Genomic DNA, 16,424 nt, shown 5'->3' with positions numbered 1-16,424 from the left:
ACGACAATAGTATTTCCAGAGAGGCTGAGCTCCTGCCTAGGAATGAATGGTTACAGGACACACACTTGCTGTCCCTGAACTTGAGCCACAGCTCACAGAGGCTGCTGCAGCTCAGCTGGGGCCAAGTCAGCGTCACCATAGACAAATATGACCATATGGAAAATCCAAAGGGTTGCCCCAGCCTTTACTGCCTCCTCCATAGCTGCCAGTCAGGGTATTCAAGGCCTTTAACAGAGTAGCACCAAGATATTGCGTATTTCCAGGTGCCTTAAGAGACACTTGCTTTCACATGATCTCTAATGAGATGGTTTAGTCTCTTTCTCCCATACACAGAGAACACCAAAGGGAAATGCATCCATGTCTTACAATGAGGCCAAAGGTGCATGTGGTATTATGGAAGACAACACATATTGTAGGTGTCCATTAATGGCTCCTGATCTATATCACCAACCCTTAAGCTGGGGAATGTCTGCAGACACCTCAGCTCACATCTTCATCTTCACAAATGAGAATACCGAGTCCTTCACAAGGGGTGAGGTTAATCTGGCCTCTCAGTTATGTCTCCAGCTCAGACACCTGGGTTTCCCCTGAAGTCAACCAAGAGGCACTGACTTTGTTAGGGGGTAACTCACTGACCTACCTCAGATTTCAGCTCCATTGGCCACTGACTCTATTTCTGCAAGGGCAACAGGGGCCCCCAGCTCAGATGCAGGCATCTCCTAAAGAAGTGACATAACCAGTTGACTACTGCACAGACTATTGCAGAGCCACAACCACCACGTATCATGATCTAGCCTGGCCCTGGGCTGTCAGTCCCATGTGTATGTGGTATCTGAAGCACTACGTGCAACACGTCTGCAAGCAGAATTAATACAATGTCAGCTGGTGGTAGCCACAGTTTTCTTGTACCTCAAGTTCCAGCTGGAGGGGGGACAAAGACTCAAAGTTTTCTAGAATGCATTAAACATCACATCCTTTATTACTGCTTCTTGTTGTCGCTACCTGATGACCAAGGAGGATGTAGAAACTTTTTTCCTGACTGGGCTGAATTGCAACATGTTATTTAGCTAAAAGCTGGCTAGCTCAAGATGACACACTGTCACTTGGAGCATGTTGCAAGTACCACACATCAGAGGAAATGCTTAAAAGCAGGCAAATATGCGTAGTCTTCACCAGCTGCTGAAACCACTGTTGCTGCCAGTTTCCAGGATGAAAGGCTGCAGATCTGCAGGATGTTATGAGAGCCCAAAAAGGAGAAGGGTTCCGGGGAGAAGAGGGAGCCCTGAACACCAAGAAGACTCCCTCCAGCTCTATCAGGTAGAAGGACTCACTCCAGAGAGCTATATTGTGGCAAAATGTGAGTGCTGCTCATTGAGAACTGCCTTTGGGCAGGAGCCACCAGAATAACCCATGAACTTCTGAGCCCATGACAGATTTACTGAGCTTGGAAATGTTGTTCCAGATATGATATAATGCTTACAAAGGCTTAAGCTCCTGAGTAGTTTTAGAGAAGTATGTCTGGAAGGGACATCAGAAGGTCCCTCTCTGCTCACTGAGACAGGATCATAATGACAGGGGTGGTGGAAGAGGATATGCTTCAAGAGGAGGTTTCTCAAAGCAAGTCAGTACTGTTTAACCTCCTGATCTGAACAAACAGTGCAAAACTCAGATTTTTATCACCAGAACCAATAATATGGAGTGAGTAAAACCCTACATCGTGGTTTGGTTTCTCATAGAATCATAGAATGGTTTTTCCCAAAAAACATTTAGGTGTTAAACTACTCATCAGCTAGCTGGAGGAAAGGTGCTTTCATCAACTAGAGTTGCTTCTGTAAGAGGAAGGACTCTTCTGAGAGATAGTTATCAAGGAGACAGCTCTTCCATGTCCTACACAGCCAAATCCAATTCAATAAATGGAAGCAATCACACAAGCAAGAACAGTTCCAAAAATTAAATAACTTTGTGACCAAATGCAGAGGGACTGTTCAGTACAGATAGTTTGACAGTTCTTGCATATTCAGTATTTTGATATCTACACGCCACTCTCACTACCTGAGAACGTCCAATGACCCCTTTTTCACCTCACACCATCCAAGGAGATCAGATCCTTAGCACAGGACACCTGAGAAGAACCACTCTTGAACCAGTACTGACACTGTCCACAGTCACTGCATTACAGAGCAGTTTTGTATCACAGACAGACCCAGCGGATCACAGGTCCCACTGTAATCACTCTCACAGCAATAGAAATCACCCCACTGGATCACCTCTGAAAGCGTGGAAACTAGCCCTTCCCTTGCTTATAGAGACGGTTTGCTAACCTGCAGACAAGATGTCCACCTACACGGGAGAGTTGCAGCATAAAAACTGAACACAAAATTATCCTTGTTATAAAGGCAAAAACTCTACCTGAAGAACTACTAGAAGAGGAAGAACAGAGGCCCAAACAGGGAACTAACAGCAGCTATTACCCAGCTAAGCCCTCTTCCTGCATACGGAGGTTAATAATGGGATGCCTACAAGCAAACCTCTCCCTACTCAAAGATCAGGCTACCCAAACGAAGATAGAGCTCTCCAAGTGCAGAATCCTCCAACCAGAAACAGTCCTACACAGCAAAGAGAGCCCAGATATGGTCCTAACCCATCTCTGAAGGCCCCTTCCCAACAAAAGCACACTACAGACCAAGGCTAACAGGGACCTGCCAGATACTTTATAAGGCTAATGGCTTTCCAAATAAGTAATTTTTTCAAAGAGGACAACTCCTTAGTATGTTTCCAAAACTTTAAGGACAACTTCTGCCAACCTCACCTCCTTTGAGTCAAGAGCAGAAGCGCTTGTACAAACTGCCCTCCAAACCAATCCAGCTCTGCAGTGAGTTTCACGCGAAGCAGGGGGGTGTGCCCCAGCCAAATCAGATTTACTCAGGGGACACAGCCCCAGTTGAGCCTACAACTCGAAGCCTGACATTTCCACATCAGAACCAGTTCTGCCAGATGAGCCATGCCCCAAGCCAGGAGAAGTGTATAAATGGAGCCACTCCCTAACCAAAGGGCATCCAGCACTGGAGAGTATTCTTCTCACAACAGCAGTTCTCCTTCTCTTCAGAAAATGCCATTATTCTTCAAGTGACCTTTCCAAAGCAATGACCAAGTCTACAACTGTGAGTGCTGCGCAGTGCAGAGCAGGGCTTGCTTTGGAGACAGCCTGCCTGCCTGAGACTAACTTCTCAAAAGCAGTGTTTTCTGTAGGCAGAAGCCAGCTGCAATCCCAAGTTTAATAATTCTGCCATCCCTCCCACTACACTTTTATGCTCTTTAGTCAGAAATTCCCTAGAACAAGTTACTTCCAGTTTATGAAACATCTCTGTTTCCTATTCCAGAGAAATTACAAAGCTTCTGAAAGTAGCAAGCCGATGCCACTGGAGCTCCACGTTGGCCAGGGCTAATTTTGCATGTGTTAAACATGAAGTAACTGGGCACATGGGAAGCTAAGGTTTCATGACAACATGCTAACGGGCGAGTGACATTTCCTGGCATCCACACTCTGGGACACACTTCTCCTACTCAATACAAAATGAAGGAGGCTGAGCAGAGAATTAGCCAGAGAAATCTGGAAATCAACGTTCAGATGTGAAATAGGGCATGATTTGGCTCACACTGCTGACTGTGAGGGGGAATTTTCTCAATATCTACATCACTCCTTGGGTCAACGGCTCAACAGTCTCAGGCCTTTGGTGTGAGTTATGATGAAGGCCTGTTAATTAGTCTCACACTTATGCTGCAGTGTGCAAATTCTCTTTTGGACGAGGGACCACCAGGAATGAGCTCGGGAGCTTCTAGCGTTTGTGTGACAAGCTGCCATGTCTGTCTGGGAGTTGTGATAACTTCTGGGTTGGTGCAGAGCAGGCCCCGTATGACAGTGATGCAGCAACGGTAGTGCAGTAGCCCCTGGGAACACCTGTGGAAGATGCAGACCCTCCTTCTCCAGCCCAACAAAACACTGCAACCTTGAATTGCAATGTTTTGCAGTTCAAAACATGCAAACCATAGTCTTCCAAAACTATGGATTGTGTAGACCAAATCTCTTCCAAGACTATGGCAGAATGCGGTTGGTGCTCCAGAGCCGGAGCAACAGGGCAGCTTTGAATCAACATCACTGCAATGCCATCAAAACCCCACCAGGGTTTTTTTAGTGAGAGCTCTGCTGCATTGCACAGATATATCAGCTTGGGAGTGTCTGAGCTCACTGGTGTGTTTTACATGCCCTGTTGTTGTAGGCAACATGTACAAGAAGGGACCTGATGCTAACTGAGACATGAAGGACCATCCTCCACCCTTGCATAATTCCTAACCCCAATGGGACTGGATGCTCTGGGCAGGAAGGAATTGAACAGCTTCCGTTCCCTCCTCTTTCCTGGCTAGGTAAATTATTCCAATTAGGCTATTTATTTCAATTTCTGACTCAATTTTTTCTGGAACCCAAATCAGACCTTTTGGATGAATGAAGCAAGGGCTGAATGGAAAGACAGAGGGGTAAATACGACTGCTCAGCAGGTTCTCAGCTCTGCTCTGAGTCAGACCCTCAGGAACCAACTCCTTCAAAGTTAGTTGATTTTTTAAGTTTGTTTTCTGCCAAATCAAAGCAGTGCAACAGCCAGGAGAGGCACCCAAACTGCACACCAGGCTTTCCGCTCTTCACCTCCCCACCCTCATCTTGCAAAGGAGCTGTCGGCTAATACCACCAGAGAGACCGGGGGATCATCTTGCCCAACATCACACAGCTACAGCAGAGATATATACAGTGAGCCAGTCATATTGGTTTCCCTCCATAGCCCATGAAAAGAAATAAGCCCTTTAAGAGTGTGACTCATCTGACCCACTTTAGACTCTACTGTAGGATGCGATTAAGGACGGTGTGCACTGGTGAGCAGATCTCCAGTGGCTCTAAAGCAGCTCAGGTGACTAGCTCTGATGGACAAACCTCCACAGCAGATGTCTACATTTACTCAGATTCAGCACACTGCAGCAGACTTACTTGGAGCTGGACTGAGCCTGTCCATAAACCGCATCCTGCTTGCAGCTCATCATGGGCTGGGCATAGACCACATCGGGCTTGTTGCTTGAGGGGCAGGAGAGGGCCCGTGCTGGCATTTTTTTACTTGTCCTGGTAGTTCCTTGCTGGGTGCTACAGCTGCTGTAGATGCTCTGGCGGTTCAAGGTTGCCTTGTGCTCTGCCCGGCCCCCCACCTGGCTCTTCCTCAGCGTGCCCCGGGGTGGTTCACAGTAGAGGTCAGGCTCGCTCCGGCTGCTCTTGATGTTCTGCACAAAGCAGTAGTCGCTGCCGGCCCTGGCGGGGCTGCAGACAGCCTTGCTATAGTGCTTGCTGCCCCAGCCCTCCATCTGGCTGTACGAGCTGTAGCGCCTGTTCTCCGCGTCCCGCTTCAGGGTCCCGTTGTACAGCTGGTCAGCGAGAAAACAGGAGACAGAAAAATTAGGAAAGGGTTGAGCTGCAGATCAATATTTCTAACACCACTCCTGCGTGGGTGTCACGGCTACCAAATTCCTATGCCTCTTAGGTATTTTTGTGGCCCAAAATTTACAGGAGGTTAGCCCACCCGCAGCCCTTACAAAGGTGCCAAACCCTCCCTTGAAATCTAGGGACACTTAGTGATCAGGCATCCAGGAGCTTCAAAGCAGAACTGAAAGCTCAAACATGACCCTGGCATTAGAGAAAATGCCTTATTTCCAACACAAGGGGTCTAACCCAACCTGTAATTAGAGGAGCTCTTGCCATCACAGAGAATGATGTCCCGTTCTGGCCTTCCAGCACTGCTTGCGTTTATTTTTAATTTCCTTATGCTATTTTGTTCCCCTTCCGTAAGTTCCTTAGGAAGGGAGTAAAGGGAGTGAAAAATCAGTAAGAAGGGATTCTTGAATCTCATTGTGCCAAGAAACAAGTGGAGACAATGAGTATCTGCTGATGAGTTACAAGGTGTGTAGTATCAGCTCATATAATGGGATGTTCTGAGAACAATGGGGGATATGCAAGAAGAGTTGAGATGACTAAGTCAGGAAGAAAAAAAAAGAATAAAAGACAGTAAAAAACCAACTGCAATTAATCAAATGAAAAAATGGCTTTAGCTGGCCTGCTATCAGTTCAAAATGTCTTCACCACCTCACCAAAAATCCTCCAGATTTGCCCTAAGTACACCAGGATTGAATCCAATATTCTTTCGCAGTATTAAACCTTCTGGATGTCAACGCTGGCACCTGGAAGCCTGCAGGGTTGTGTCCAAGTGAGAGACAAGTTGCTAAGGTGTGTACTCCAGAAAGGAAAATAAATAAAGCTATTTTAGTGCTGTTTGCTCCATGATATTGAGTTTTTCCAGTGCATCTCCCTCAGCATGCTGGCAAGCAGATCTCCAAGACATGCAGCAAACAGGCATAAAAAACCCTAAAGAATAAAAGTGCCTACCCCATCCCCCTTTGGTTTATCTCAGGAAAGGTCATCCATGGTTTCTTGTTGGGCCAAGTTTTTTTTTTCTCACCTAACTTTAAGCAGCAGTACTTTGGATGCCTCTTTCTGCAAAAGCCACCCAAGGATCCTTGGCTGGGAGAGAAAAGTCAACACTGGCACTTTATTATTTCCATGGAGGTTCAAGGCACAAGGTGTGAAAAGCCTGTGCCTGATGCAATAGTTCATGTCACTGAAAAAAATCCGTATTTCCTAACCTAGAAACACCGCGTGACAGAGAAATTGGTATCCTCTGTAGGCTCACCCTGAGTCCCGCTGCTCTGCCCCAACTTCATCCCAGCCCTGAGCACACTCAGCATCATTCCTGTCTCCAACACTCTGCAGAATTGTCATTATGTTAATTAATTAAGCCAAATATTTCCATTAACAAACTGATCTTCAGGAATGCAGTGAATCCTCTCTGCTGTGTCCCAGAGAGTTGTGCAGGTAACGGCTGAAAACTTTTAAAAGCGGTTACCTAGCAGGCATGCCATCTGGATAAGAAGAAACCCTTTAGTCCAGCTACGTCGATTCCCAGATTGCTCTGTCATTTGAGCACCAGTCTGAAGTAGTTTTCGTACTTTCATTCTGCAAGTTTGCATCTAAACAGGTGAATTGCTGGAAAGGGAGAAAAGGGAGCAAATTCTCTTTGCATTTACTCCAGAGGACACAGAAAAAACCTGTTAGTGCTGCAGCCCAGCAGGCAACAGGTTTGGTGCACACTGCAGAGCTCCCAGGGATTTGGAAGAAGAATTTGCATGCGATAAGAAGAGCAAGGACGAGGCACATGGGTAAGTGCAATGAGTCTCGAGGGCTGCCCTGGCAGTGGTGCAAGCCCACTGAAATTTCCAGGATGGCCACGCACAGAGGTTCTCTCCATCCTGGTTTTGCTTTGTATGCAGCACACGCACGCAGCAACAGCAAAGTGACCTTTCATGAAGTCATGATCTACCCCACTGCAGATGAGTATGTCCTTCTAAGGATGATATCATCCTCATTTTTTCTTCATTTTCCTGGGTTCAGAAACCCTCAGGACAGTGAGGGACGGGATCGGGCTGTGGCAGGAAGGTGCAGGGTGGACTTTGCTGCTCAGTGGAGCGGGGAACCCACTCCCAGGGCTCGCCACTGGCAGCAGCTGGCTGGAGGACAGAGCAGCAGCTTGTTAGATGTGAGCCCTGTTTTTTTTCTTTATGAGTCAGTATAAGCTAGGATTATTTTGTAGGGCTGTTAGGAGCTTGGCAGAGCCATGGAGCCCCTGGGCATTTGCTGAAACCAATTCAGCTAACCATGGAAGAGCTAACTCGTTATTTATCTAAAGCTATTGTTTGCTCTCCAGCGTACTCACATGGGCTCTCCGCCAGCAGAACGGGCGAGGGAAGGTGTGAGTGTGTCTGTGTTTATAGATATAGAATTATCAATTCTATATTTCCTGCTGTGTTTTATAGTGGCATATAGCATTGTCCTCTTTCTTGCCAGCCCTGAGATGGGTGAAGCAAAGCGTCCGCCTGTTTTGGAAAGACACCTTTCTGCAACACAGGGAGCCCTGAGCAGCAAGTCAGTGCAGGTCCTGGCAGGGCGGGGAAGCCTTTTGCAAACTCATGGGAAAATAGTTCCCGTGTGATGTGAAGCTCATTACCAAAGTCAGTGCATGACTTTTATTGCTGATTCTACCAGATGCTTGGCTGAGCCCATTTTAATCTCTTTCAAGTGGCACGGACCTAATTGGTATCTTAGAATTCCTCTTCGCAGCAGGAGCCTGACCCAAAGCCTCCAAATCGATGAGGAGTCTCCTGCCAGCTTCAGCGGATTTCAGACCTGATTCCCAAATAGTCTCTATGAATCCTTGCGCAGATATAGCTGACCTGATCGCTTCTTGATCTCAGCAAAGTGCCGTGTCTGTGCCTTAAGAGCAGCTTTCTCAGACTAAAACCTATGTCCCCATTGCAGATGTTCACCAGGCTACGTCAGAGACCTTCACTTCTAACACTGGAGCAGACGTGGCCAAGGGAATGGAGTTCCCCATGTTGTTATCTCCTTGCTGGATGCAGCGATCAGTGAGATAGGATGCACAGCAAGGTAGGAGTGAGGCACTCTGCCATCTGGAGAAGAAATGACATCTCTGAAGGTGAAGGTGATGCTATTACATAGTCTGTGGTTTAAAGAGCCACCTGACAACAATCTCACAACTTTTGCTGATGCCATTACGTGTGTAGAGTGAGCTCTCCCTATGCAGAATAGCATTAGTGAAAGGAAATAATCAATCTCTCGCCGTCAAACCTCATAAACCACCCAGATTTCCTAACACCCTGAATTGCATCTGCCCACTGCTTGTGCGTGTTTGCATGGGGGAGGTGGGCCAGGTCCACACCTCCTCCCTTTAGGAGTGCGGAGAAATGCTGGAAAAGACAAGGAAGTCCCTCAAAGCGGGGTGGAGACAGAAAGCAGTGATTTCCTCTGCACTGCAAGATCTGGAAACCATCTTAGAAGAGCACAGGCTGTCACCAAGACTTCTCCCCATGCGACCTGAGAAGTCGGGGCAGTTTGGTAGGTCTCTCCTTTCAGCCAGACGCCATCATGCACTGGCAGTCCCCTGCACTTGTAGGATGCAGGAAGATGCTCATGTGCAGCCAGGCAACGCTGACATCCTGAATTTTAGCCTGACCTTCTCCTCCCTACTGTGAAACGAGCCTGTATGTTTGAGGCCAAGCCTTGGGAGCCGTTCATTCATATTAAAACAACGAGGGGAGGCACGGGGAGGAAAGGCAGTGAAGATGAGCACTGATAGCACGCAGGTGTTCTTATCAGGCCCAAGGAGTAGGTGCTTTCCTTCACTGGCAGCAGCAAAGACCTGCCTTTAAATTAATAAGCATTTGTGGATCACCAGTTCTCAGCCTGCGATATGGGACCATTTTAGAAACATCAGTTGGAATACCCAACAGTCACACCAGACAGGTAAATAAATATCTTTAACCTCTTATTTCAACTTAAATAAAACTGGTGCTAGAGAGAAAGTCAAAGTGGCATTATCCCAATATTGATCATGAGTCCTTTTCTGTCTTTTTCTTCCATAAAGCCTTTTGTTTAACAGGAAGAGGCCCTCTCCTCCTCCCGCTTTCCAGAGAAGCAGAAGCACAGAGCAAAAGGCGCACCAGCCCCAGGAATCGTGCTCCGATCTCAGCGTTGCCTTTCCACCTCGGAGGCCCTCCCAGATAACTGGGTGTTTCTGACTTCTGCATCTAAGGACGCGATCAGTTCATTACCTAGCTCTAATTTTTTTCCCTTGCAATTTGTTTGTTTCTAGAGCAGCAGACGGAGAGAAGTAAAGGACTCCGTATAAACACGTCAGGAGCAGGTTTCTCCCAGGCTGGAAGGCAAAGCACAGGCAATGCAACAAGACAGCGTCCCACCCTGAGTGATGGGTGGGGAAAACTCTTGATGCTACTTGCGAAATGCTTTAGCTGCGGCCTGCTACACACTCCATTGCAGAGAGAAAAATTGCAAAACTGCAAAACCAGCCAAAAAATTGTTTATCTATTTCTGAAACGCTCTTTCCCACCTCTCCTGGGTGCTGCCTTTCCGTATGCTTTTTCATCTGGTTCTTTATGCAGCTGGGATTTAGGTCCTGATGGTTCAGTTTGTTCTGGCCAGGGAAGGTGATGTCCAACTTACTACTCCAAAGCATAAAGCCTCTTGCAAAACCTCACAGGGAGACCAGGGTCTGACCGAGCAACGATGCGCAACGACAAATCTTTGGTTTTTTGGTAAGATTTGGTAAGATTGCCCAAACCACTCTATTTTTGGGGTTCTTCTAAATTTGAATGTGTCATCACAGCAAATGACAAATTTTGCCCTGAAATCCTTATGGAACAAAGCTCCCGCTGACAATGAGAGATTTTTGTCCACAGAGGCAAAGCCAGCCAGGGATAGCAGGGAGTGTTCCCGGCTCGTGGCGAACACCTCTCATGCAGATGATGCATTTGGGAGAGAAAGCTCTGCAACTTTCTCCCACAGAGAACATTTGTTTAAGTATCTACATACAGTCTCTAGCACAGAGGGATCACCAAAGTGCATGTTTTTCATTAGTGCCATAACGGACATAATTGCTACAGACACCAAGCTGGGTGGGCCAGTGCAGCACAGAGCCTGAGACCCCAGCAGTGGTGCCTGAGGAAAGCAGTGGTGAGCACTGGTGGCCCAGTAGCCACTGGTCCCCAGCTGTTATGTGCCAGCATCCAGCTCAGTTAACTGCTTTAATCAGAGCAGCATCAGACATGTCAAACATTCCTTGGTCTGGGAGCAGGGCTCCTCTCAGAAACGTTACTCGCTACAAGCCCCGGGCTGAGGTCAGCTCTGTGGGGATGATGATATGCTCACCCTGTGGGAGGCAGAGCACCCTAATGTCCAAGATGCGCCTCCTTCCCTACCCAGCACACCAGGGGCTTGTTTGCCCCTTTTTTGGGGCAGTGCCGGGGGGGGACATGCTGCAGCTTACACCCACATCATGCCGGTGTATTTCTTTCTTGTGGAAGCAGCAGCACGGGGAGGTTGGGTGTGCTTCTGCACCTTGTCCTGATACTGCATCATCTTGACAGTGCCAAAACAGACATGAGATCTGGGAACCCCCCTTGACTCTCTAGCAAGGATGGACCTGCCAACCCAGCAGACCCAGGCAAGAGCAGTATTGCTGCAAGTGGGAATTAAAGCTCAGAGGGTCTTTGCTGACAGCATGCATCCTGGCTCCAAATACTGCCTTCCCTTGGTGTTTGGGATGTGGCTGTGCATCTCCAAAGCTGTGCCTGCAGTTGGGGTGAACAGCACACTCACTGCAGCCCACGGGCCACCGGACTGTGACAGTGGCTTTGAGCCCAGTGCTGAACAGATCCCATTTTTGGGGTTGTATTGAGATGTCAGAGTCAAGAGTGCAGCTCATGCTGAGACTTCTCCTGCCATGACTGCACTGCTCTAGGTGCCCAGTTTAGCCTACTTAAACCTCCCTCAGGTTTGTCTGTGTAAATTGTGGTCACCACTGTACCTTCTGTGGGACCTCAGGCACTGCTCAGGCCTTACGTCAGGACATGGCATAGCCAGCTCCTGGTGGCCTCTCATAACTCACATTGTCAGTAGGGTGACAAATGTCTCTAAGGGTCTTCTGGGCTCAACAGTGCCTGGATTGAAAGATCACCTAACACAGAGGGGTTTGCAGTCACTAATCCACCCATTACTGCATCCCACCATGGTCACTGTGCAAATGGGACTGGGGTCTTCATCCCTGAAGGCTGAGCCTGACACGTGAGCCAAGAAAACGCTGCAGCCAAGTGCAAACCTGCTACCCTGAGAGTGCCTGTTTCTGGAGTGGTCCCACTGATTTCAGTGTTACCTACACTGATAATGAGCAGGTACTCATTGCAATGCTAGTTACAGTGATGCTACAAACAAGGCACTCCACAAGAGGAATAAGCAGAAAATAGTCTTTAATAATGGGTAAATCAAAGGTTTTAGTCAGAAGCATTGACTGATCCAGAGAGAGCTGTTCCTCCAGATCTATCACTTCTTTTGCTCTAATATTTGAACATCGGTATCATAAGGTTGGGAAGAAAACTCAGAAGCAAAAAGCTTGAGATTTCCAAGAAGACACAAAACAAGACAAAAGGAGGAATTCAGGAATAATAGTTTTTAAGAGCTGTGGGTGAGACAGGATACCTCCAGTCATTTAGAGTCACCTTAGATTAAGGCAATCTAAGAGCAGTGTCTAAGTTGCAGGTGCTATGGAGCAGCAACATGGACATGGATTGCCTTTTACACCTTTTAAACTCCAGAAGTATTAAGAGTAAGTAACTTTCCTGAATACTATACCGGGTCATTTCCCTGAAATATCTGAATTTGCCTGTGCATCTCAAAGGACTTTGCAACTTCTCAGAAACATTCACAGCACCAGCTCCAGCTGGAAAGAAGTCCAGCAATTTTGTCTTCAAAAACAGATTTGCTTTATCTTTGTTTTCATGTCTTACAACCCAGGAATTACAAATAGGAAACATTTTTTAGAATGCCTAGAACCTGCACAGACTTCAAACAGGACCATAGACAAAAGTTAAAGTTAACCCAAGCTGGAGGCTGGTCATGGATGTGCGTAAACCTTTAATACATTTCTGGAAGAAGCAAAATGGAGGAGGTTCCTCGGTGTGGTTGGGGAGCATGATGTCTATTAAGCTTGTTAAGCAGATTTAGGCTTGAGGTTATATGTTCCAATGTGCCAATGGCACTCGGGACTCATCGCCCCTAACTGCAGTCATCTACCTGTTAGGTGACTGCTCCAATCCAGCTACCAGTGGAAGGAGATAGGCATCCAGAGGGGCTGATTCATCCTGACCTGACAGATCTCCAAGATAGAGGAGATGAATCACCTCTTCGTACCTCTCTCTTTGTTGGCTATGGGAGGAGTCTAGGTGACTTGTTAAGACTAAGTAGCTGATTTTTAGATAGACACAGTTAGGTAAGACAAATTTTACTGTGAATCCTTTACAAGTCCCAGTCCCTTTTTCTAAAGTAGCCCAGGTCCTGAAGATCTTTACCAAAAATTTCTAAAATGAAAGGCTTGTAAGACACTTAGGTTTGGAGAAAGAACTTCCCTCATCAATAAATGCAGAAGAGCCCTTCAGAGAAACGCCATGAGCTGCATAAGCCCATGGTGAACTAGAAGTGACTGAACTGCTGTGTCCACGGTACTCTACGGTGTCTAATGGAGGCCTTGATCTTTGTAATCATCTTGCAAGCTGTTCACCAGAACACCAACATTGCTGGACTGAAATCCCCAGCAGCCAGTGGCATTTCTAACTACCTAACATTTGTCTCCAGCTGTCATAATGATTGGGAAGAAGATCAGGAATGAACAAAATTAAACAATAATCCTCACACCAGCAACACTAGCTGCAGTACCACCTTGCCAGCATGAGCATGACCTGGAGGGGCAACTGCAGAGTTGGGGCTTAGCTTCCGCTCTTTAACAAAAAAAACCAGCTAGAAACTACTGGAATGGCTGGAACAGAGCAGTTTTGCTTAGACAAAGCATAACAAACTCCATTCAGGAATCACAGTAGACAAAGAGCAATATATCATCGAAACAAAACATCACAATAATTTGACTTCTGAAGCTCAGAGACTCCACCTCTGGCTCATGAGGTCCCTCAGTTGCAAATTTCTGGTGGCCACAAAAACACTCTGGGATGCATCACCGCCTGCTTACCATGCTTAGACCCTTCTGCGGGGGCCCATCACTGCCTTAGTGATGGAGACAGGATGGACCTCTGCTCTGACCCATCACAGTCACTCTTTTGGTCTTAGACCAGGCAGAAACACCACTGTCTGGGATTTAACCAGCTCAGCAAAGGACATTGAAACAAGCCAACAGCTGGTCTGTAAATAAAAATTTCAAAGACATGCCAGTGCTCCCAGTCCTTCCTAGTGAACATGCAGCAGGCAGCAAACCCAGTGATGCAAACCTAGCAAATGACATTGCTGCCTTGAAGCAAGCATGCTACACCAAGGCCATTAAGAAAGACAACAGATAAATCTTTCTGAAGCTGAGGAATGCTGATGCTATGAACAGGCAGAAGATCTGGCAACTACCAGGAAAAGCTTCAACCCTCTGTCTCTGTGCTTGAAGCCAACACAAGCAACTTTTCTGGTTCAACCCTTTGACGGTTGACAGGCAGCTGCTTTACAGTTCCAGAGTTGTTGACAGGAGCCCTTTGTTTTTTCCCCGTATTCAAATCCCAGATCTGTGAATTGGTTCTTTCATAGAATCATAGAATCGTTAAAGTTGGAAAAGACCTCTAAGATCATCGAGTCCAACCACCACCATGCCCACTAAACCATGTCCCTAAGCGCCTCATCTACTCGTCTTTTAAATACCTCCAGGGATGGTGACTCCACCACTTCCCTGGGCAGCCTGTTCCAATGTTTCACCACTCTTTCAATAAAGAAATTTTTCCTCACGTCCAATCTAAACCTCCCCTGGCACAACTTGAGGCCATTTCCTCTTGTCCTATCGCTTGTTCCTTGGGAGAAGAGACCGACCCCACCTCGCTACAACCTCCTTTCAGGGAGTTGTAGAGAGCGATGAGGTCTCCCCTCAGCCTCCTTTTCTGCAGGCTAAACAACCCCAGTTCCCTCAGCCGCTCCTCATAAGACTTGTTCTCCAGACCCCTCACCAGCCTCGTTGCCCTTCTCTGCACACACTCCAGCACCTCGACGTCCTTCTTGTAGTGAGGGGCCCAAAACTGAACACAGTATTGGAGGTGCGGCCTCACCAGTGCCGAGTACAGGGGCACGATCACTTCCCTACTGCTGCTGGCCACACTCTTTCTGATACAGGCCAGGATGCCATTGGCCTTCTTGGCCGCCTGGGCACACAGCCGGCTCATGTTCAGCCGGCTGTCAACCAGCACCCCCAGGTCCTTTTCCGACAGGTCCTTTCTACTTTGTAGCTGATAAAAACCAAGGAAGAACAGAATACAGGTCTGAGGTGGAGGGGCAACACGAGCACAAGTTGTCCCAGTAGACGATGGAGTGGTTTGGAGTGATTCCCAGTATACCCAGAGTCTGTCACCAAGGACAAGACCAGGACCTCTGTGGGACGTATAAACTCAGATTGCACAAAGACAAGTACTATCTCACCTGTGCTTTTTCTGGCAAGTTGTAATATTTTCTTTGGAAATCACTATGGGAGAAGTGGACCACCTCTTTTCCAAGCTCAGAGAATGTCTGAAAAGGGTCTGCACTAGCACTGAGATTAGGAATAGCAACACAGTAATAATGCAAAACCCCTGATCATCACCACTCAACCACATTAATGTTGTTCACAGAGAAGTTTTGGTACATGGAAACAAAAATGGAAACTGTTCCAGGTGAGTAATGGATGTGCTCCAAACTTGAACTGAGTTGTAAGAGTCTGAACCCATGACTGATCCTTCAGACAGCTTCAAACCTCTTGTGCCGTGTGGGTATTAATCCACAAAACCAAACTAAATCTTGTCCATGCTAAAATCCCCAACCACATACAACATAGATATAGGGTCCTCGATCATCCTCTTCCATTGCATTGAATTACTTTCTAAGATAGCCATAGCCATGCATAATCTCTCTCGGGCAAGTTTCTGAAGTGCTATGACCTTGCTACGTGACTGCTCCTGCTAGAGGGTGCTTTCTGTACAGGTTACCTCAAGACTACGCCACAGTTCCCAGATAAAAGAGTATCTTACCGGATATCCCCAGTTGCTGTTTCCTGTTTGGGTTTTGGTGTAATAGCTGCCCCGGGATGTCCCGTAGCCATAACCATCAGCTAAACCATCGTAAATGGAACCTATAAATGGAAAAAGCATGGTCAGCAGGAGAAAGCAGTCCCAGCAGGCACCCCCTCAGAGCATAGCGCTCTTTTTTCCAGTGAGTTTAGTTACTGAAGAATAACAGAGTTAGAAGACTTAACAGGAACGTAGGAAAGACAAGCAGTAAGTTGAGTCTTTGCCATTGCAGGCAACTCACAGAAGATGTTCCTTTTGGAAGAGCTCTTGGAAGCTCCAGCCCTCAGACCACAAGCAACAGCCTAAGGTTTTCAGCATAAAAGACCAAGTGCAATAAAATCTACAGTGGACAAGAGCAGACAGGGTCAGAGGCCGGGCCAATGTCTTAGGTCTTTGCTGTATGAGAGGAACTGGATGATATTTTGTGCTACACATCCTGGAAGGTCTGAACCTGGAACATACTTCCTTTATTCTGACCTGGAGGTAATAAAATTTGCCTCTTCTCTGAAGGCAAAACCCACCCCCGACCCTTTCGCCAGTCTGGCTTTCCTGGTCTGAATACTAATAATCACATCAACACAAGCAGCCTTAGCAAGGCTTGCTCAATTCAATAA

The 16,424-nt window shown here is 47.1% G+C and overlaps 1 protein-coding gene across 1 annotated transcript in view; it reads right to left on the bottom strand.

Moving 5' to 3' along the window:
* The window catches only part of PKP1 (plakophilin 1), a 48,510-nt gene that overhangs the window by 25,042 nt on the left and 7,044 nt on the right, over positions 1 to 16,424 (bottom strand). The window contains exons 2-3 of the mRNA XM_076358015.1: positions 15,772 to 15,872; positions 5,036 to 5,460 (exon numbers count right to left, since the gene is read on the bottom strand). Of these exons, the coding sequence (XP_076214130.1) occupies positions 5,036 to 5,460; positions 15,772 to 15,872 (526 nt within the window). The remainder of the gene's footprint in view (positions 1 to 5,035; positions 5,461 to 15,771; positions 15,873 to 16,424) is intronic.

This window comes from Aptenodytes patagonicus, chromosome 22 (genome assembly GCF_965638725.1).
Source record: "Aptenodytes patagonicus chromosome 22, bAptPat1.pri.cur, whole genome shotgun sequence".
NCBI classification, from domain to species: Eukaryota; Metazoa; Chordata; class Aves; order Sphenisciformes; family Spheniscidae; genus Aptenodytes; species Aptenodytes patagonicus.
Note: the sequence above shows the minus strand (reverse complement) of the source record. Positions and strands in the feature narration are given on the sequence as shown.